Source organism: Carcharhinus amblyrhynchos, chromosome 19 (assembly GCF_965287045.1).
Source record: "Carcharhinus amblyrhynchos chromosome 19, sCarAmb.v2.hapA, whole genome shotgun sequence".
Taxonomy (NCBI): domain Eukaryota; kingdom Metazoa; phylum Chordata; class Chondrichthyes; order Carcharhiniformes; family Carcharhinidae; genus Carcharhinus; species Carcharhinus amblyrhynchos.
In genome coordinates, this window is record NC_137342.1 from 11,555,287 (window position 1) to 11,575,244 (window position 19,958).

The 19,958-nt window shown below is 39.7% G+C and overlaps 1 protein-coding gene across 7 annotated transcripts in view; it reads left to right on the plus strand.

The window, feature by feature from the left end:
* The window catches only part of eps8a (EGFR pathway substrate 8a, signaling adaptor), a 169,828-nt gene extending 151,257 nt beyond the window's left edge, over nt 1–18,571 (plus strand). For 5 of the 7 annotated variants that reach the window (XM_080207246.1, XM_080207245.1, XM_080207249.1 and 2 more), the window contains 7 exons: nt 53–199; nt 290–325; nt 3,179–3,202; nt 4,954–5,170; nt 7,743–7,923; nt 11,836–11,968; nt 17,568–18,571. In XM_080207246.1, the coding sequence (XP_080063372.1) occupies nt 53–199; nt 290–325; nt 3,179–3,202; nt 4,954–5,170; nt 7,743–7,923; nt 11,836–11,968; nt 17,568–17,681 (852 nt within the window). In that variant the 3' untranslated portion in view covers nt 17,682–18,571. The remainder of the gene's footprint in view (nt 1–52; nt 200–289; nt 326–3,178; nt 3,203–4,953; nt 5,171–7,742; nt 7,924–11,835; nt 11,969–17,567) is intronic. The other 2 variants (XM_080207248.1, XM_080207250.1) reach the window with 1 other exon arrangement.
* Nucleotides 18,572–19,958: the final 1,387 nt, after the last annotated feature.

The window sequence follows — 19,958 nt, forward strand, 5'->3', positions numbered from 1 at the left end:
GTGCTACCCTGGGCTCTGTTTTCTGGAATAAAATGATGTCACGTTACTACAGATTATTGATGACAAGAAGCAATGGTGGAAAGTGAAAAACCAGAGTGGAATGTCAGGGTATGTGCCAAACAACATTCTGGATGTAATGAGAGATCCTCGTGAGCCTGGTGAAGGAGTGCCTGAAGGCCTTTATAGTCAGACCATTCAGGTAAATGATTATATTGTGTAGCTTTATTTTTTTCTTCCCCAGCAGATCAAATAATCCAGTTAACTGTGTTTTTATCTACTGTCTTGGCAGCTGTTGATGCCAAAGAAGGAGTTTGAATTGTTCAAGGTAGGGCCATGATTTGCCCTGTGAGTGGGTTTTTCCAAGCCTAAGCAACTTCTTTCTGGTCCCTTAATAGTTTTCGAGCTAAAAGCATTCCATAGAGGCTTCTCAAGTTACACTCTTAGCTGTAGCCTTTGGCCTGATTTCCTTAGCAAATGTAGTTTTGGCTTGCCTCAGTTATATATTTTTATATATAGTTATTTTTATATTTAATTTTGATGTAGTCAATGTTAGCAAAGGTGGTAAAACAGGCTAATGCTCCAGTATTCCAGTAGCATCTAAGGGTGGACTAATATATTTTGTTCAATTTTCCCAATTCTGGGTATCTGGTTATAGGATCCCATTGGAGAGGGAAACATTTTGTAGGTAAGTTGTTGAGTAGCAGAGATTGGAACCTGGAATAAATCACCTGTTTGACCATGGCAGTGGTGATTGGTATAATTGAATGTAGAAAGACAAGACTGATGATATGTTTTACCTGCAGTAGGAAAGCAGGCCAAGGGTGTTCGAAGCCTAATTGAGAAAAGCCGCATTTAATTTTAGGATTACTTGCTCAGTCATGTGTTACTGTCATTGATGCAGTTTCAGTAATCTTGCACTGATGTATCAAATGACTGCTCAACAAAATGTATTGGTGTTGAGTATTTTAAGTTGCATTTGGAGTGATACACCTGGTTAACTGGTAATTTCTTTACTTTTTTTTAAGAAAACTTCTTATGTGCATGATACACATTGCTTGATGTGCTTGAAATTTCAATTTAGTGTCCTCAGCTCAACAATCGGCAAATCCCTTTTGAAAAAGTATATTCCAGCATAAGGTGATATATAGAACATAGAACATAGAACATTACAGCGCAGAACAGGCCCTTCGGCCCACGATGTTGCGCCGACCAGTTACAAAAACAATGACCCACTAGCCTATACCAATCCCTTTTCGTCCATAAACCTATCCAGAGATCTCTTAAACGCCCCCAAACTAGACGCATCTACAACTGCAGCAGGCAGGGCATTCCAATCCCTCACCACCCGCTGGGTAAAGAACCTACCCCTGACATCCGTCCTGTAGCTACCCCCCCTTAATTTAAAGTCATGCCCCCTCGTGCTAGCTTTCTCCATCCGAGGAAAAAGGCTATCACTATCCACCCTATCTAAACCTCTAATCATCTTATATGTTTCAATAAGATCCCCTCTTAGCCGCCTTCTTCCCAACGAAAACAACCCTAGATCCCTCAGTCTCTCCTCATAGGACCTCCCCACCATACCAGGCAACATCCTAGTAAACCTCCTCTGCACCCTCTCCAACGCCTCCACATCCTTCTTGTAATGCGGGGACCAGAACTGCACACAGTACTCCAGTTAGCCCTATACTCGACACATCTATTGCTCCTACCAAAGTGAATTACCTCACACTTCTCCGCATTAAATTCCATCCGCCACCTCTCGGCCCAGCTCTGCAACCTATCTAAGTCTCCCTGCAGACTATGACACCCTTCCTCACAATCTACCACACCTCCAACTTTGGTGTCATCAGCAAATTTACTAATCCACCCAACTATACCCTCATCCAGATCATTAATAAAAATTACAAACAACAGTGGCCCCAAAACAGATCCCTGAGGCACACCACTCGTAACTGCACTCCATGATGAATATTTACCATCCACCACCACCCTCTGTCTCCTATCTGATATATGATGTATATATATATATATATATATATGATCTCCTATCTGATGTACTGGATTTCCGCTTGTGACTTCCACAAAACAAAATCAGGTGCTCAAAATGAGTTAGAAGAACCATTGACTGTTTCTCTCTCATAGAGGATTTCTGAAAGTTAGCTAGATTCAAAATGTTATTTTGGCTTTGGGCCATGTATGGCACTGGTAATTGATTTAAATGTACAATGCAGTTTTGACGGATAATGGCTCTTAAATTATAAATTTAGGGGCAAAGCAATTTAGGCAGTTCAATCCATTGTGTAAATCTCTGATAGTGCATATGTGCCTAATGGTCTGCACAGTTTGTAACTATTCCACCTATTATGGTCCCAGGTATTGTTTCTGTACCATTTATTAATGGCTAGCAGACATTTTTGTAACCTGTTGAGCTCTAGTCAGATGTCACTGGGGTGAGAGGCAGACCTGTAAAATATAGCTTTGGTTAACATTAGGGTATAAAGTGTGAGAACCAGGGTTAACTAGTATGTTAAAAGGAAATGTCTCCTCCGCTGCTTTCCTTGAGGGATAATGAAGCATTCATGCAAATCAAATCTTGTAAATACCATATTCTGTATTTTCGTCTCTCAAATACAATAGTATTGCCCAACTCATCCCCTTGCCAATACCCAGCAATTAACCCTTGAACAAAAATCAACGAAAGATTTGATTCAAATTCTTCCATGTTGGTAGAATAGTTTCACTACTACGATCATTACTCACATTATGTAAATTGTAAGTGGCCTGCAATGACTGACTGCAGCTGTGTGGTGCTAAGCAGACATGCAGCTTGGCTGAAGATGAACACTTTAATTAGATTACGATGTGGCATTGAGAGAACAGAATGCACTTTCAGCCCTGATTCCATTATACATTTCTTCACACAGCACACATGCATCTCCAGGTACATTAGTTACTTGCTTTCAAACTGGAGTTGCAGCTTGGTGTTACCTGTGTCTGAAAGTTAACTGTGTATTTTGAGGATGGGTCATTTGTGAATTAACATTTCTGTTTGAAGTTTCCCCATCCTTACTGCTGTTGTGTGAGCCAAAGACATTTATCATTACTTATGTGTATGCATTTATCTTCATTTCATGCCTTTTTATTTTGGTTCTCATTGGCTTCAATCATCTGCTGACAGCAATTACTTGGAGAACTATCTGAGGTACATTGTATGTTTTGCTTGTGCTCATGACATTTGAGAATGAGATTGGAGTTTTACCCTTCAGAACAATCTGTTTGAATATTTATGCAAATTTTAACAAATATATTTGAATTCTAACTGTTAAATGTTTGTGCGAAACCTCCCTGCCAGCGATCATCTCCCTTTAATCCTATTTATATAATGGTAATGGCTAAATCACTGTTGATTAACTGCTTTGCCCTTTCATTATTCTACTTTAAAATGACCTGTAAAGCACATTATTAGGATTCTAGTTGAGGCAAGTCTGAACAGTGCTCTGGACCGGAATTCTCTGATCTCTGCGTGGCTGGGATTCTCGTCCCACTGCAATGAATGGCGAATTGGCTGAGCGCCAAATTCTCTGTTCTTGCTGGCAATGATTGCAGGGCAAACGCAATCGTAGAATCCCGACTTGGTTTATTTTTTGAGGTGTTGGGGGACACTGGGTTGCAGTTCCAACTTGATGCACACAGATGCTGGAGTTGTACCGGCACACCTGCCCCAGATCAGGGCGGGCGAGGCTCGCAGAATAGCATTCTCCTTTGGCCTCGGGCGGGCGAGGCAGTAAAATTCCAGCAAGAGAACAGAGTGTAATCTGTAAGGATTTAAGCATCTTGTTGCTTCAGTCAAACTTTGCAAGATTGGTGTGTGGTAATTAAACCCCTGCCCCAAGAAAGCAAGAGCGGATAAGATATGAAGAAGTTCAAAACCCAGGGTTACTTTAGTGCAGCACCTCATCTGCCAATAGTGAGTGGCACCTATTCCAAACAACATTGTTGGCAACATACACCATTCTTCCTAATGCCCACTACCCTAAAACTAACCTCAGAATCCAGCAACATACTAGGTGACTCTCCCTCCCCAAATCTGAATTTTCCTGAGCTCAAGCAGCCAAATATTGAACATCATTCATTCAGAGTACGCAGTGATTTTATTAAACAATGTATGGAAAAATGTACACTATTATTAAAATGTGTGCGCAACTGTGCACTTAGATATACAGTGCTTACTGTGCATTAGTTTAAGCAAGTTCTAAACTATTGCTTCCCTTATAATTGGCTCAGTAAAACATTGCAATAGTGAAAAGCACAGTGATGTCCAGTTAAATTTCTGCTTGGAGTTGTTTACTTTTAAGTGTAGGAAGTTTTGATTTTTCTTTAAATATACTTTCTCTTCTTCTGTTAAGAGATTCCTTTAAAGTCTATCTTTTTTGTCAAATGTTTGGTCATTTGTCCGAATAAAATGTTGGTTTGTTTTTTTGATAATACCCCTATGAAATGTCTTGGGACATTCCACAGTGTTAAAGGCTCAATATAAAAACAATTTACTCTTGATCCAGGGTATCTTTTGTTTCCAGCTACAGGTAAACACTTCAGTTAGAGGTTTATTTTTTACTGCTTAAGCTTATTGAAGCAAATTATTAAATTGCCCATGGTATCTGTATGAATTTATTGCTGAAAGAAATGCTGGAATATGATAGAATTGACTCACTGTTTTCCAGATTAGTGTAACAAACTATAAAAGGTAACATTGCCCTTCATTATTTAACCATATTCAGATGCACCAAATGGTACTTTTGGGATCACGTTCAAACTACCATGATGATGACTAACGCATCCTTTGTAGCCCTACAACTCAAGACATTTCCCATTACAGCTTTTTGATTTTAGATATTTGCTATCTTTTTTACTTTGAGCGCAAGTAATAATTTTAAACATACTTCTCATCTGCAGAAACAGAAGATGGATTACATTGCAAGATCTTCTGTTCCAATACCACCTGCCCCTTCTCCTCCACCAGCACATATCTCAGCCTCCCCTACATCCTCATTTTCAGGTGGTGTAGTTAAAGGACCTTCTAGGAGTGTCAGTCGTCAGAACAGCGGCAGTTCTATCGAGAGCACTGGTGCACAAAAGGATGTTCACAGGGACGGACACATACTACTCAACCGTAAGTTGAGAGCAGCAAAGTTCTGTTCCATCTTCGTTAGTTTTGTCAAACAATTTTTGTCATTAAGAAGTTCTGAATGTGAAATTTAATGAAAATGCAATGGTTGTTAACCATTGTACCATTGATCAGAAAATCTAATACTATCTGTTTGTCCATTGAGGTATTGCTTTTTTAATCAGGTGGTCACAAGCCCTCGAGCTTGTTTCAGACAAAGCCATTTTATTAAATATTGCATTTAAAAATAATTTTCTTTCATTTAAACATCAAATATCACTTCAAGATCAATCTCAATAATTACACCAAGTTAAAATACTGACAATTTTGTTCATAGCCATTTAAAGTTTCTTCCCATGTTACACTTTAATTAGATTATTTTGTTCAGGAGACTTTGGCTGTTTTTGGTTGGCATGCTCAAGACAAAATGTTTCTGAGTTTTGATCTTTACAATTTAAGATTAAAAGAAAGTGGCTGGTATTTTAAGTATGTAGAGTCAAGGCTCAATGCAATTATTGTTAAATCAGACTTATATTGTTTGTCATTTATTCATGGATGTGTGTGTTGCTAGCAAGGCCAGCACTTATTGTCCTTCCCTAATTACCCATGACTGAGTGGTTTGCGAGGCCATTTCAGAGGACAGTTAATAGTCAATCGCATTCCTATGGGTCTGGGAGTCGTGTAGAGACCAGACCAAGTAAGAACGGCAGATCTTCAATCCTTGAGGACATTAGTGAATGGAATGAGCTTTTACAAAATCCAGTTTTATTCTCATGGCTGAAGCTAGCTCTTTGTCTATTGATTGAAGTTAAAGTTCTCAGCTGCCATGTTGGGGTTCAACTCGTGCCCTAAATTATTGTCTGTCTCATTTTTCATATTCCCATCTTCTGAGAGTTGGTTGTGCTTTGAACGATCTTTTTTCACTGATTTCTGTTTTCCACTACCCTTTTTCATGTCCCATTGAGAGGCCAGCCCACGTTCTGATGTTATCCATCTATGCCATCTTGGGTCTTGTGCACACTTTCCAGGTGACTTGCCTTGCAATTACCCCTCTTACTCCTTTCCTCTTCACATTGTTTGTCCAAAATATGTGAACTTTCTTGGCATCATTCTTCTCGACACCAGCTTTCTTGAGCACTGACTCATCCACTTGACTGACCATGAGACATGTGATATCCATCTGAGCCCTGTCATTTCAAATTTGCTTATTCTTGATGGACCTGCATTGTCACCAATCACACATTCGCCACACCATTCCTTTTCAAGTGCATCCACAATACTATCACCCTTGTTAAATCTCGTCCAGATTTCTTTGGTGTATCCTGCATCTTCTAAAATGAGTGACCCAAGATAGCAGAAGGTATAAGCCTATTCAAGCTGAAATCCATTAATCAGATCTTTGGTATTTTGAAATGGAAAAGTAAGGACATTTTGGTTTTTTTTGTGCAGTTAGAGGTAAAAATTCAGAGCACATTTTCCATTCACATTTTTCTTAGTAATTTCTTTGTATTTATGATCACCTTACTGTAGTTTATGTTAGATGGATGTATTCTGGCAATTTTTATAAGGAAATATCAACTCCAGTTTTTGGTCATGTTTGAAAGGGGTTTGTTTATTTTTTCATGGGATGTGGGTGATACTGGCAAGGCCAGCATTTGTTACCCATCCCTAATTGTCCTTGAACTGAGTAGTCTATTGGGCCATTTTAGGGGGCAGTTAGGAGTCAGCTACATTGCTATGGATTTGGAGTCACATTCCCAAAGATAAGAATGTCAGATTTCCTTCCCTAAAGACAGCATTGAACCAGAAGATTTTTTATGATAACCAATAATAGTTTCATGGTCACTATTACTGAGATTCACTTTTAATTCCAGACTTCATTAGTTGAATTTAACTTCCAACAGCTGCTGTAGTGGGATTTGATCCAATTTCCCCAGAGCATTAACCAGGGACTCTAGGTTACTAATCCAGTGCCATTACCACTATGCTATCATCCCTCCCTGGGTAAATGTTGAGAAGAGGGCCCAGACTGAGGATCAGTAAATCCAACAGAGAATTGAGGGTAAACTTGTGTACTCAGCGTGTGGTTAGAATGTGGAATTGGGGGGGGGGGGGGGGGGGGGCTGTGATGAGATTAGATGAGTTAATGTGGTTGGCAGCTTGTGCGGAACATAAAAATGTACCCCATGACCAGACTACTCCTCTACTGCTTTCTGACAACATTTAAAAATTGCACCTGCTTTGGGTACTGAAAGAAGCAGTGATTTTTTAAATTTTTTTGCTAATGAATAGCACCATAACTGAGTTACGCTTGCAAGCGGATCTTCAGGCGAATGCTGAAAATCTCCTCATTCCATATACCTGTACCCTACAAGTCACTGAAATTTCATTGTGAGAGACAGTTTGGCTGAAATCAGATGAACTTCAAAACAACTATTTTAATTATCATTGAAATCAAAGATGTGTCATTGTCTTGCCCTTCTTAAGGCTGGTGTTTTGAAACGTTTTCATAGCTGCGTTGCTTTTAGAATGCTCTCGAACCTTATGTCGTGTCTCTTCTGTGAAATTCTAATTATAGGACGAAAATCTCACATGGAAGAAGTTCAGGATGAGCTTGCGCATAGACTTACAATTGGACGTGGTGGTGCACAGAAGAAATTCCAAGTGTTACGAAGCAACAGTTCTACAGTTGGCATTTCCTACGATTCATCCCCAGAAGAAGTCGCAGAATGGTTACGGTCTAAGGGATTTAATGCTGTGTAAGTATACATCAGAATCAAATATGAATGAAGTACAAAGATAGAATCAATCATAGAATCTTTACAGTGCAGGAGGAGGCCATTCACTGCATCAAGCCTGCACCGACGACAATCCCACCCAGGCCCTATCGTTGTAATGCCACATATTTACCCTGCTAATCCCCCTGACAATAGAGGTCAATTTAAAATGGCCAATCAACCTAACCTGCACATCTTTGGAATGTGGGAGGAAACTGGAGCACCCAGAAGAAACCCAGAGACGGAGAATGTCCAGCTTCATGAAACAAAACTAGTGAACTAGTTCATTTGTAGGTATAGTAAGTGTATAGTATAGTATGTTGATCCAGATTTAAAATTGAATGGAAGACTTCCTGTTGAGACAAATTCAATTGGTTGTACAGTCCTACTTAGTAAGGTATTCCAACAGTTGTGCTCGATTGCCACAGGGATTGATGCTGGGGCCTCAGCTATTTGCAATTTTTATCAATTACTTGGAAGAAGGGACCAAATATGTGGTTGCTAAATGTGCCGATAATCCAAAGCTAGGTAGAAAAGTAAGGTGTGAAGAGGACATGAGGAGTCTGCAAAGGAACCTTCACTGTCGCTGGGTCAGAATCCCGGAACACTCTTCCTAACAGCACCATGTGGACTACAGGTTAAGAAGATAGCATACCATCACCTTTGCTGGAGCAGTTAAGGATCGACAATAAATGTTGGCTGAGCCAGTGGCGCCCACATCCCATGAACAGTTTTTTAAAAAATGGGCTGAGTGAGTGGGTATAAATGTGCTAAAATGTAAACTTGTCCATTTAGAGTAGAAATGCCATGTATGATTTAAATGGAGAGAGAGAGAGATTGCAAAGCTCAGTGGTACAGAGGGATCTGGGTGTTCTGTTACAACCATCAAATGATTGATAAATAGAACTGGCAAATAATTAGGAAGGCAAATGGAATGTTGTAGTTTATCGCCGGGGAGAGGAATTTATGAGTAGGTTTTGCTACAGCTGTACAGGACATTGGTGAGACCACATCTTTATCATTGAAGGATTTGGTCTCCTTTATTTAAGAAAGAATATAAAGAAACAATTCAGAGACAGTTTACTATGACTGCATCCCTGTAATCTCATGGGAAAAGATTGGAAAGGTTGATTCTGTTTCCATAATAGTTTAGAAGAATAAGAAGTGATCTTACTGAAACATATAAGATCCTGAGGGAACTTGACAGGGTGGAAGCTGATCAGATGTTTCCCCCTGTGGAAGAGACTAGAACTAAGGGGCACCGCTTAAAAGTAAAGAGTTTTCTATTTAAAGTGGAGGTGAGAAATTTTTTCTCTCGGTTGTGAACCTTTAGAATTCTCTCCCCCAGAGAGTGGTAGAGGCAGAGTCATTGACTGTTTAAGGCCAAGGTAGATTGAGTCTTAACTAACAAGGGAGTCATAAATTATGAGGGGAAGCTGAGACTGTAATCAGATCAACCATGATTGATTGAATATTGGAGCAGGCTTGAGGAGCCAAATAGCGTACTCCTGCTTCTAATGCATATGTTCTTATGCATGTATTGCAATGCCTATAAGAGAAGGGAAATCAAGGACATAGGCTTATTAACAGTAAAATAGTTGTCAGAGAAATGGTGGGGTTAATTCAGGACCAAAATGGAAATCTGAAGGCTAAAGATATAGCTGAGGTTGTCATCTGCTCGCGTTCTCTGCCTGAAGGTAGATTTCTGGTGACTGTTCACTCGACCATAAAGTGCTGTGAATTTTTTTTAAATATGGGTAGGACGCAGAGATTGGCCCCAAGTCTACCACTGCCAGAGTGGGGATTGAACCCCATGCTGTAGGTGTCTGATTTGTGCACTAGCTGTCAACCTAACTCCATGACTGAGGTGCTAAATTAATACTTAGCATTGACGTTCACCAAGGAAGAGAACTTTGTTAACTGTATATCAATTGGGTCTTATTGTATTCAGGTGAAGGTTATTACTTGGGGACACATCTGGGCTCCCCATATATAGTAGGAGACTGAAAGAGGCTTGTGTTGTTGGAAGTCCATGGTACGTGATGTGTACTTCTATTAATAAAAACTAAGTTAAGGAAGACTTGCTTTCTGTGTTCTATCTTTCTCCTTCTGGCTTTCTAAGTTTTGACAGAGTCTGGCTCAAGTGCTACATATCGAACTAGTTAATAAAATTGAAGCAAAGGGGCAAAAGGAACAGTAGCAGCAAAAGTATCTAAGGGACAGAAAACAGTTGCTTTTTGGGTTTGAGCATGGTTTACATTAAACTGGCTGGGATTGCTAGGTTTATCCCTTGTTTTGAGCAAGGGAGTAACATTTGCAATCCTCCTGTCCTCTGACACCATCCCTGTATGTTAAGACATTGCAAAGGTGCGGTTAGCACTTTGACAATTTCTACTTTTACTTCCCTCAACCTAGGATTCATTCCATCCAAACCAGGATAAGTGGTGACTTATCCACTTGAGTTATTCTCAGCTTTTCTAATATCACCACTCTATTTTCATTTGTTTATTTATTAGTCACAAGTAGGCTTATGTTAACACTGCAATGAAGTTACTCTGAAAATCCCTAGTTGCCACGCTCCGGCACCTGTTCGGGTACACGAGGGAGAATTTTATCATGGACAGTGCACCTAATCAGCATATCTTCTGGACTATGGGAGGAAACCCACGCAGGCACGGTGAGAACGTGCAGATTCCACACAGACAGTTACCCAAGCCAGGAATTGAACCTCGGTCCCTGTCGCTGCGAGGCAGCAGTGCTAACCACTGGTTTGGATCACTATTCTGGCAACTACCGTTTTCACTAAGAGGACTGCTGCTTTTTTGATATACATAACTTGGGTACAGGGCACAATCTCAAAATTTGACAATGACACAAAGTGTAGCAAATAACAAGGAAAATAGTTATATAGTTCCGTCGGACAACAAAAGGCTGTGGAATGGGTATGGATGGCAAAGTGTGAGGTTATGCATTTTGCTAAGATTGAGGAGAAACAATACATATTAAATGTTACAATTTTATAGTGGGTAAAAGGAGAGTGAGACTTGGGAGTGTTTACACAAAGATGGCAGGACAGGTTAACAAAGCACATGGGATCATGGACTTACAAATAGAGTAAGAAGTCTCACAACACCAGGTTAAAGTCCAACACGTTTATTTGGTAGTAAACACCACTAGCTTTTGGGGTTTGCACCTTTGTTAGGTGAGTGGGAGTTCTGATCACAGAGCATATAAAGGCACACACAGGTTACAGAATACTGATTAGAGTGCGCGTCTTTACAGCTAATCAAGTATTAAAGAGATGTGTATTATCTCCAGAGACAACACACGTGTCTTTAACCTATGCTTAATGCTATCTCCACTCACATTGTCTGCACCTTTAAGACTTGATTAGCTGTAAAGACTCACATTCTAATCGGTATTCTGTAAACTGTGTGTGCCTTTATATGCTCTGTTTGTGATCAGAACTCCCACTCACCTGACGAAGGAGCAAACCCCGAAAGCTAGTGGCGTTTGCTACCAAATAAACCTGTTGGACTTCAACCTGGTGTTGTGAGACTTCTTACTGTGTTTACTCCAGTCCAACGCCAGTATCTCCACATCATGACTTATAAATAGAGGCATAGAATACAAAAGGAAAGACGTGATACTAAACCTACAGGTTTAGTGGTATGCCCTGACTGGAGCCTGCTGCTGTCAATGAATTTCCCATTGATTCCACTTCCGCTGCCAGGAAAACCACAGCAGGGGTTCCCCGTCAGCAGGACCAGAAAGTCCTCCTGGCGGAAGATTCCCCCAAAAACTCTGATCGTGCAGCTTCTCGCATTACACTGAAGTGTTCTCTTGGGGCATAACATATTATTCCTATTTAACTTGTTGTTTTTGTGTCAACAGTACAGTGAACAGTTTGGGAGTGCTCTCAGGAGCGCAACTCTTCTCTCTGAACAAGGATGAGCTGAAGACTGTTTGTCCTGAAGATGGTGTTCGGGTTTACAGCCAGGTTACAGTCCAGAAGGCTACACTAGAGGTATACTTTAATGCGTCATTAAACTCCTAACACGACTATGCTCCTACGTGTTAACCAGGACTGTATTTATTCCTTTTAAATAATTAGCCCTTCTCCAGTTTTTTTTAAATCCTAGATTAATCCTTGTTCTTGCCCGTTACTAATCTAAACCTTGTTCTGATTGCCGTACCCGAGTTGCTTCCCCATTGTAACATTCTTTAAATTCTTATGACATTGATATGGTTGATATTTGAAGCCTCCTGGTTTTGGCACTGTTCTACAGGTATCAAAAGGTGCTCATGTCCAGTTCGCTGAAAGAATACTTCACTTTTATAGTGTTAAATGATAGAATGTTGCATGATGTCCTTATACCACTTCAATGTGAAAAGCACATTTAAAGAAGAATGACTTTTTTTTTAAACAACATAGCTTATAATGTAATAGGGGAGGTCATGGCCATAGTAGTATTGCTAGAATATTAATCCAGAAACTCAGCTTATGCTCTGGGGACCTGGGTTCAAATGCCGCCACGGCAAATAGTGGAATTTGAATTCAATAAAAGAAATCTGGAATTAAGAATGTACAGATGACTGAAACCATTGTCAATTGTCGGAAAAACCCTTGTTCACGAATGTTCTTCAGGGAAGGAAATCTGCTGTCCTTACCTGGTCTGGCCTACATGTGACTCCACAGTCACAGCAATGTGGTTGACTCTTAACTATCTGGCATGGGCAATAAATGTTGGCCAGCCAGCGACACCCATGAATTAATTAAAATTTTAAAGAATGAATTGTCGTGTAATAATTGGGTGGGTAAGCTTCTCTTCAGAACAGAGGATTCCTCTTAGCCCTTTATTTTCTCTTCTCACAAACCCTTAGCAAGTCTTAGTAATTCCTAGTTCCATTTTGTTTTCAATGCTGCTGAATGTCAGTCATTTACACCTAACTCGTGTGTTTGGTCCTTATGTGGATGGGCGGATGTAAATCAATCAAGGCACTGATTTGAAATTTTCAGGCAACAATCAAAAGTAACAGAAACTAATCTTGCAAAACACTGGTTAAAAATCTCTCTTGCCTCGGTCTACCTTTCCAACTGCATTTCTCCATTCCACTCGCACTTCTTTCTCTTGCCATGCTGTCTAGCTAGGATAATCATTCCCTATTTTCCTCCTTCACTTCCGCAGTGCAATGTAATTGAAACAGGGGTCCAATTGCGTGTACTCTTCACTAGTCACTGTTAGCGTTTGGGCTGATTTTGGGAAAAAGTAAATGAATGTAAGTAAGGAGAAAAACAAATAAACAGAAGAACCATAGTAAATGGAGCTAAATATATGACCAAGTGCTAAAAGGTGACTTTGAGGGTAAAGCAACAAGCATTGATGATTGGGTCTGCCTATTCTTGCTTAGTTGAAAGATGGAATGGGTTCTGTTTACCAGGATTGACCAGATTTGAGGCACATTTTTGCATCATCTGTTACCACTTGAACTATATGTGGCGTGAACATCATGTGGCAGGCAGAATAGGTCCAAGTGTTTTATTTCCCAGTTTGTGACATAGAAACCTTACTGTGCAGAAGGAATCCATTCAGCCCATTGAGTCTGCACCCAACAACAATCCCACCCAGGCCCTATCCCCGCTAATCCCTCTAGCCTTTGACATCCTGGGACACTAAGGGTTAATTTCGCATGGCCAATCCACCGAACCTGCACATCTTTGGACTGTGCAAAGAAACCAGAGCACCCGGAGGAAACCCATGCAAACACGGAGAATGTCTGTGTGGAGTTTGCAGAGTGACCCAAGTCAGGAATGGAACCCGGGTCTTTGGAGATGTGAGGCAGCAGTGCTAACCACTGTGCCATCGTGCCACCCTGTGATCTTCCAGCAATCTCAAAATGAACACATGCAAGCACTGAATTCCAGTACACCAATCTCTGTCCCACCATAGAACTCCATAGCCAAGGTCAGGAATTAAATCCCTGGTTTATACTTTTGAGCCTTATGCGATGAGTCTAGCTAATACACCAGATTCCTTTCATGACATTTTGGAATTAAAACTCAACAAAAACAGCAATGTTTTTCTTTAATGTTAAATCATTCAGTAAGCGAATAATTGGTTGCTTTAAGATTACTGGCAAGTCAATTTTTAAAGGGAAAAAAAATCTTCAGTTTATATAAAACTTGACCTAATCATAAACTTCTTTCCTGTTCTATGTTGGAAGGTGAGGGCAATGAACAGATCTATTAAAAATAAAATAGAGGAGAAATGCTAAATGGAAATCCCCCAGAGAGAGAGGAGCAGGTAGACCCACGGGATAAATGCGACAAATTGTCAGAATATATGAGAGAGGTTATCTGTGGGAAGAAAGATCTGGGGATGGTGAGGTGTGAAGCTTGGCAGCTCAAGTTTATTGTAACAATAATGTAGAACTGTTGGCAGCACACTGGTAAGAGGGTAGCTGTGGAAGAGATTTAAGTGTTAAAAGTACTGAGTGAGGAGCCTCAGAACGTGGTATTGACCCACTATTGTATCTAATTTACATAAATGACTTGGATGCAGAAATTCAATGTGTTTATACGTTTGACTTTTTTATGAATTACTGCTGTTAATTGTGGCTGCAGTGATCTGCTTAAAAGCTTTCTTCGTTTTCTTTGGCTGGGCTTTTGTTGGCTTGTTTTGTGGTTTCTTGCTGTCTTCCTACTTGCAGGTGCTCTACTGATTCCGTGGGTCCTGACTATCTCTTACTATTCAAGTTTAAGTAACAGTAAGATTATACTTAATTATCTTGCTTAAATTGGCAGTTCTCTGGAGTCCTTTTTCAGGTCTAAATAGGCTGGATTGATCTGACAAACTTCTATTAGTTATCTGGTCCCTGTTGCAAATTGTGATTAATTCCTAATTCTGAGTTACATTGACTACATTTAAAGTTTGCCTCCGGCTTTAAATACGATAGGATTTTTGCTGACTGTCATTGTTAATGTTTGTTTTGAAATGCAGCCTTGCTCGGTCAACAAAAAGGAATCTGAAAACCCTTTGAGTACTATCATTGTGCGTTTGTATCACAATATGAAATTATTTTAAAATTAATTCTAATTATGAAATGATTTGTGGTAGTACATATTTTTCCAAATCTACCACCTTAATGAATGGTGAGGGAAACCTGGCAAATAACTTGTGGATTTGTAACATTTTAAACAATGGATTTGGCTGGAAAACAAGTCAGTACTCAAAGGGCAGTGACTGCCACAGCGATGTCTTTACATGTTTGTGCTCCCCCCTTTCCCCCCACTCCTGTTTGCGATCCCCTCACCCCAAAATAATATCCTTAAATGTTACCTTTTCTGTGAAAAGAATGAGGGCAGTAATGTTAGCCTAAAAAAGTTTATTTATTCGTCACAAGGAAGGCTTGCATTTGCATTAGCATTGCAATGAAGTTGCTGTGAAATTCCCCTAGTTGCCACGCTCCAGTGCCTGTGCAGGTCAATGCACCTAACCAGCACGTCTTGCAGACTGTGGGAGGAAACCCACGCAGACACAGGAAGAACGTGCACACACCACATAGACAGTGACCCAAGCTGGGAATCAAACCCAGATCCCTGATGCTGAGAGGCAGCAGTACCACCCAGTGTGCCACCATGCCACCCACAGACGCTTGCAATGGGAACAAAAAGTTGCCTCTTTCTCCTCTTTTCGCCATTTGCATTTTTATTAGTCTTGCTCAGAAACAGCAACTCACCTAAATATATTACTTTTTCTAATACTTTATAAAAACAGTCCTAAATTTTATAGTGCCAAAGGGAAATTGGGGCAAGCTTTTATTTATACTTTTCAAAACAAATAAATTTCTCAAGTAAGAGGTCTTTTGACCTCTCTTGCATAATCTTCATTTGGAAATAGATGTAGTGCAGCCATCATCTGCACTGCTACCTTGGGTGGATATTCCCAGTTTAATAAAAGGAAAATTATATTAACAGTGGAGATACCCAAGTAGCTGGCATTGTTTGTATACAAGTTTGACAAGAGGTTTCTCTCTCAATTTAAACTTCTTAAAAACTCTTACCAATCTGTCTGTTGTATTCAGGTCCATCAATCCCAAATACTTTAAAGGTATTTTGATCTTTAACTTGGTTATAAGATGCTGTCACATAGCCGCCTTTTTTTCTACTACGTTTTGCATTTAGTTGTAATATAGACCTTGAATTAGTCTGTGAAATTCTTTCTAAGTTCCAATCTGTCTAATATTTTATGAAGCCACGAAGTTTACAGTGCACAGCATTGTGGTTGACCAAAATATCTTCCAAAATCTAATCAAGAATGGTTGTGTGACCCAGCCCCCAGAGAATACCTGGGAAACAGATAGGAACCACATCACACACTCAAATCAGCTTCCTCTGTAGGCAGAGGTGGCAGGCTGTGTGGAAACAGGTTTTAAAAAAAAAATCTGGCCTTTTGATGGACCCACCTCTTCGGGTGTACTAATCATAATTTGCAACCAAACTTGTGCTCCACCTTAATTGAGGGAAGAGGATGGATAGGGGTATTGTGGTCATTGTACTGAACTAATGTTGAGTTCAAATTTCTGCTCATTAAATAAATATGGAATTAAAAGTTTATACCAATAATGGTAACCATGAGGTGACCAGATTATAATTTTCAAACTCATCTGGTTCACAGTGTCTTTTCAAGGAGGAAATCCATTGTCCTTGGTCTGGCTGATGTGATCGCAGACTCTGAACTATGTGACTCTCAGTTGTCCTCTGTAATTGCATAGCAAGATCTCTGTTGTACAGTGATCAATAATAAATTTTGGGCTGTGCAAGTGATGCCTACATCGGTGTCTGAATTAAAGGAAGCCGTGTGGTTTTTTAATTTGCTAATTGTACCTCACAACTCTATTGAAATAAGTGCTGCATAAAATATGGTAATTAAATATTTCACCAATAGATGGCACTCTGATCACTTTAATTAATGAACTCATTGGAACTGGATGGTTATAGAAACTTAGCTCTTTAGATGTGTATAAACTTGTATCAATTTTAAAGAATTGGGGAATCTTAGAGTCCATCATACATGTGTCCGCTCTTTGAAGCAGCTCTCCAATTTCAAGAGTAACAGTCTTGCATTGCTATGTACAATGTTTAATGCACCCAAGTTCAAAATACTAAGTTAAATTAGTCAGACTTGGTGAAATTGCCAATTGTGCAATCATCATTGAACTGACATTGATTAATGGTATATTAGAAAAAAACATGATAGTCCAGTAAGCCTGTCTGGAAAGCCAGGTTGTTCAGTTTGCACAGAGTTAAATTGGGAACTCTTGAAGCGTTTTAAATACGATTTGACAGTAAGTTAGCGGGCTGGTGTAAGAAAATACAAATGAACGTTCAGTTTATAAATGTGGAAAAAAATTAATGCATGCATAAGAGGGCATTTAAACAAATACAATGAGTTACTAAATTCAGTCCATTTGAGAGCTGCCTTGAGGTTCTCTATTCCTCTCTTCTCTCCCTCTAACTCCTTGCCTCTGCCCCCCCCCATGCGCGTGCGCGCAGGCACGCGCACACACAAATGTACTCCATAGCATATGCTCAATTTTAAAACTTGTATATCATTTAATTTCAGGATAAACGTGGGACCTCAGAATTGGAAGAAATCATGAAACGGAGGCAGGAAAAGCTGAGTGCTGCTGGTGGTGACTCTGGAGTAGAATCTTTTGATGAAGGGAACAGCCATTAGTGAAGTGTCATTACCTTGAAACTTTTTTTTTGATTTTAGGAAGCCACTGAGCGATCGTCTGAGTTTTTAGAAATTATGCGCAGAAGGCACAAATTGATGGACCAGTGAAGCGCATCGCTGAAAAAGACAAGATTTAATGAACATGTTTTGCTGAGTTTTACTATGGAGTAGAACAGAATTATGTAAAAAGGTCATTGTGATGCCATTAAAATTAAGTGTATCCTTTGCAATCACATGTTGATTATGATCCTCTTTGGTGAATATAATTTAATATTCTGCTCAGTTTATTGTAATGAGACTTAATGCAGTAAACTAGGTTTGTAATGTTCTGTAGTGAAATGATAAAAGGGAATAGGATTGAGTCAGTATTGTTTTAGATTTAAATTCAGATCAAATTGGTTTGGTAATGAGGCAATTGGGTGGGGCACTTTCTGTGACTGGTATTTAATGTACAAATGTCATTGTAGAAGATGCAGTTGATCTAATGAAGCAATCTCTTTTCTTTCATGTTAAAGACACAATTCTGGTCTTAAATGTGACCAAAAAGTTATATTTCAAAAGATGGCCACAATGCCACTGCCATTGGCATGGGGCTTTTGATTTAGAAGTGTATAACTGACACCCCTTCCCCACTCCCCCACGTAATGTCATACCTATGTTGCATACAGGCAAAAAAAAATTTCACAGGCAAATAGTTTATTTCACTGTTTGAACTTTAAATATTGTCCTCTTGCTGTAATTTCATGAATACTTACTGAACCGAGAAGAATGTTGTACATTTGAGAACTTAAATCCATTTAGACGGATTTGATATTGTATTTGTATAGTTTCATGGTGCCTTTTTCCACACAATTCAGCTACAATTCTGAAATAAATAGTATTTACTGCTATGCTGCTTGCTGTTCATTCATAATTAGACTAATTGATCTCCCACAGTGACCCTTCCATAACATTTGTCATGCTTTTGCGGGTTGCAGTACATTTGGAGTCTCTTTAGATTGTGTGGTCAAAAGTTTGAAGCCGACTCCATGTTGTCAGCAGTCATGATTTTATTTAAACATAAATCAAAGTATTTGAATAGCAGTTCTATAGGTACATTAGAGAATTATGTTACACTGCATGTACAAGTCATGACTCATTCCTTGTTCCTTCTATGCTGATATGTACTGACACCTGTCTGGTGTCAGTCCTGGCTCTTATAAAATCATAACTGGTAATATCGTTCTAATGTTAAGTGAGCAGACAAACTGTGGCAAATGGATTTCAAAATAAGCCAATGTGAGGTCATTCACCTTGGCTCTAAAAAGTACAGTACAGGATTTAATGGTGCAAAGCTTTGAGGCCCAGGCACACATCGTTAAAATCTCCTGACCAGATATATTAAATAATTAACATGGTTAATGGAATGCTGACCTTTATAGCTAAGGGATTAGGATTGAAGAGATTAGAATTCTGAGCACCACATCCCAGGAAGAATAAATTAACCTTGGAGACTGTCTAGCGTAGATATACCAGGATTCCAAAGGTTAATTTATAAGGAGAGATTGCACAAATTGCAATTATACTCATGGGAGGTTTGAAAATTATGCTGTAATTTGATTGAAGTTTTCAAAATATTAAGGGGAAGAATTGCGTAGACAGAGGGAAACTATTTCTATTGGTTGAGGAGTTAGAATCGGACCTCTTAGGAATAAAATTAGGATACACTGCTATGTGCAAAGTGTGCTGAAAATCTTGAACTCTCTACTGCAATTGATGCTCAGTTAACGCTGACAAAATAATGCATGTAGGACTCTATAATTATTTACACCTTTAACCAAGCTGTTCCACTCTTTGTGTAAAGCCCAACACACACACAGTCACCCGAGGCCAGAATTGAACCCGGGTCACTAAAGTGGTGAGGCAGCAGTGCTAACCACTGTGCCAAATGTGCTGCCCTAAAATGATGCTCAAGAAGTCAGAATTAGATGGAATGCTGGGAACTTGTATGAGGCAGCATCTATGGAGGGAGAAACAAAATTAAAAGGTAAGATTTTGCAGATGGCAGGGTTTCCAGGTAACAAAGACACCTTAATCAGATTCCTATTTATTGATTACCGCTCTGCCTTCAGCACCATTATTCCTACAAAACCCATCTCCAAACACGGTGGCCTGGTCCTCGGCACCTCCCACTGCAATTGGATCCTGAACTTCCTAACTCAGACCACAGTCAGTAAGGATATGCAACAACACCTCCTCCGCGATCATCCTCAATACTGGTGCCCCACAAGGCTGTGT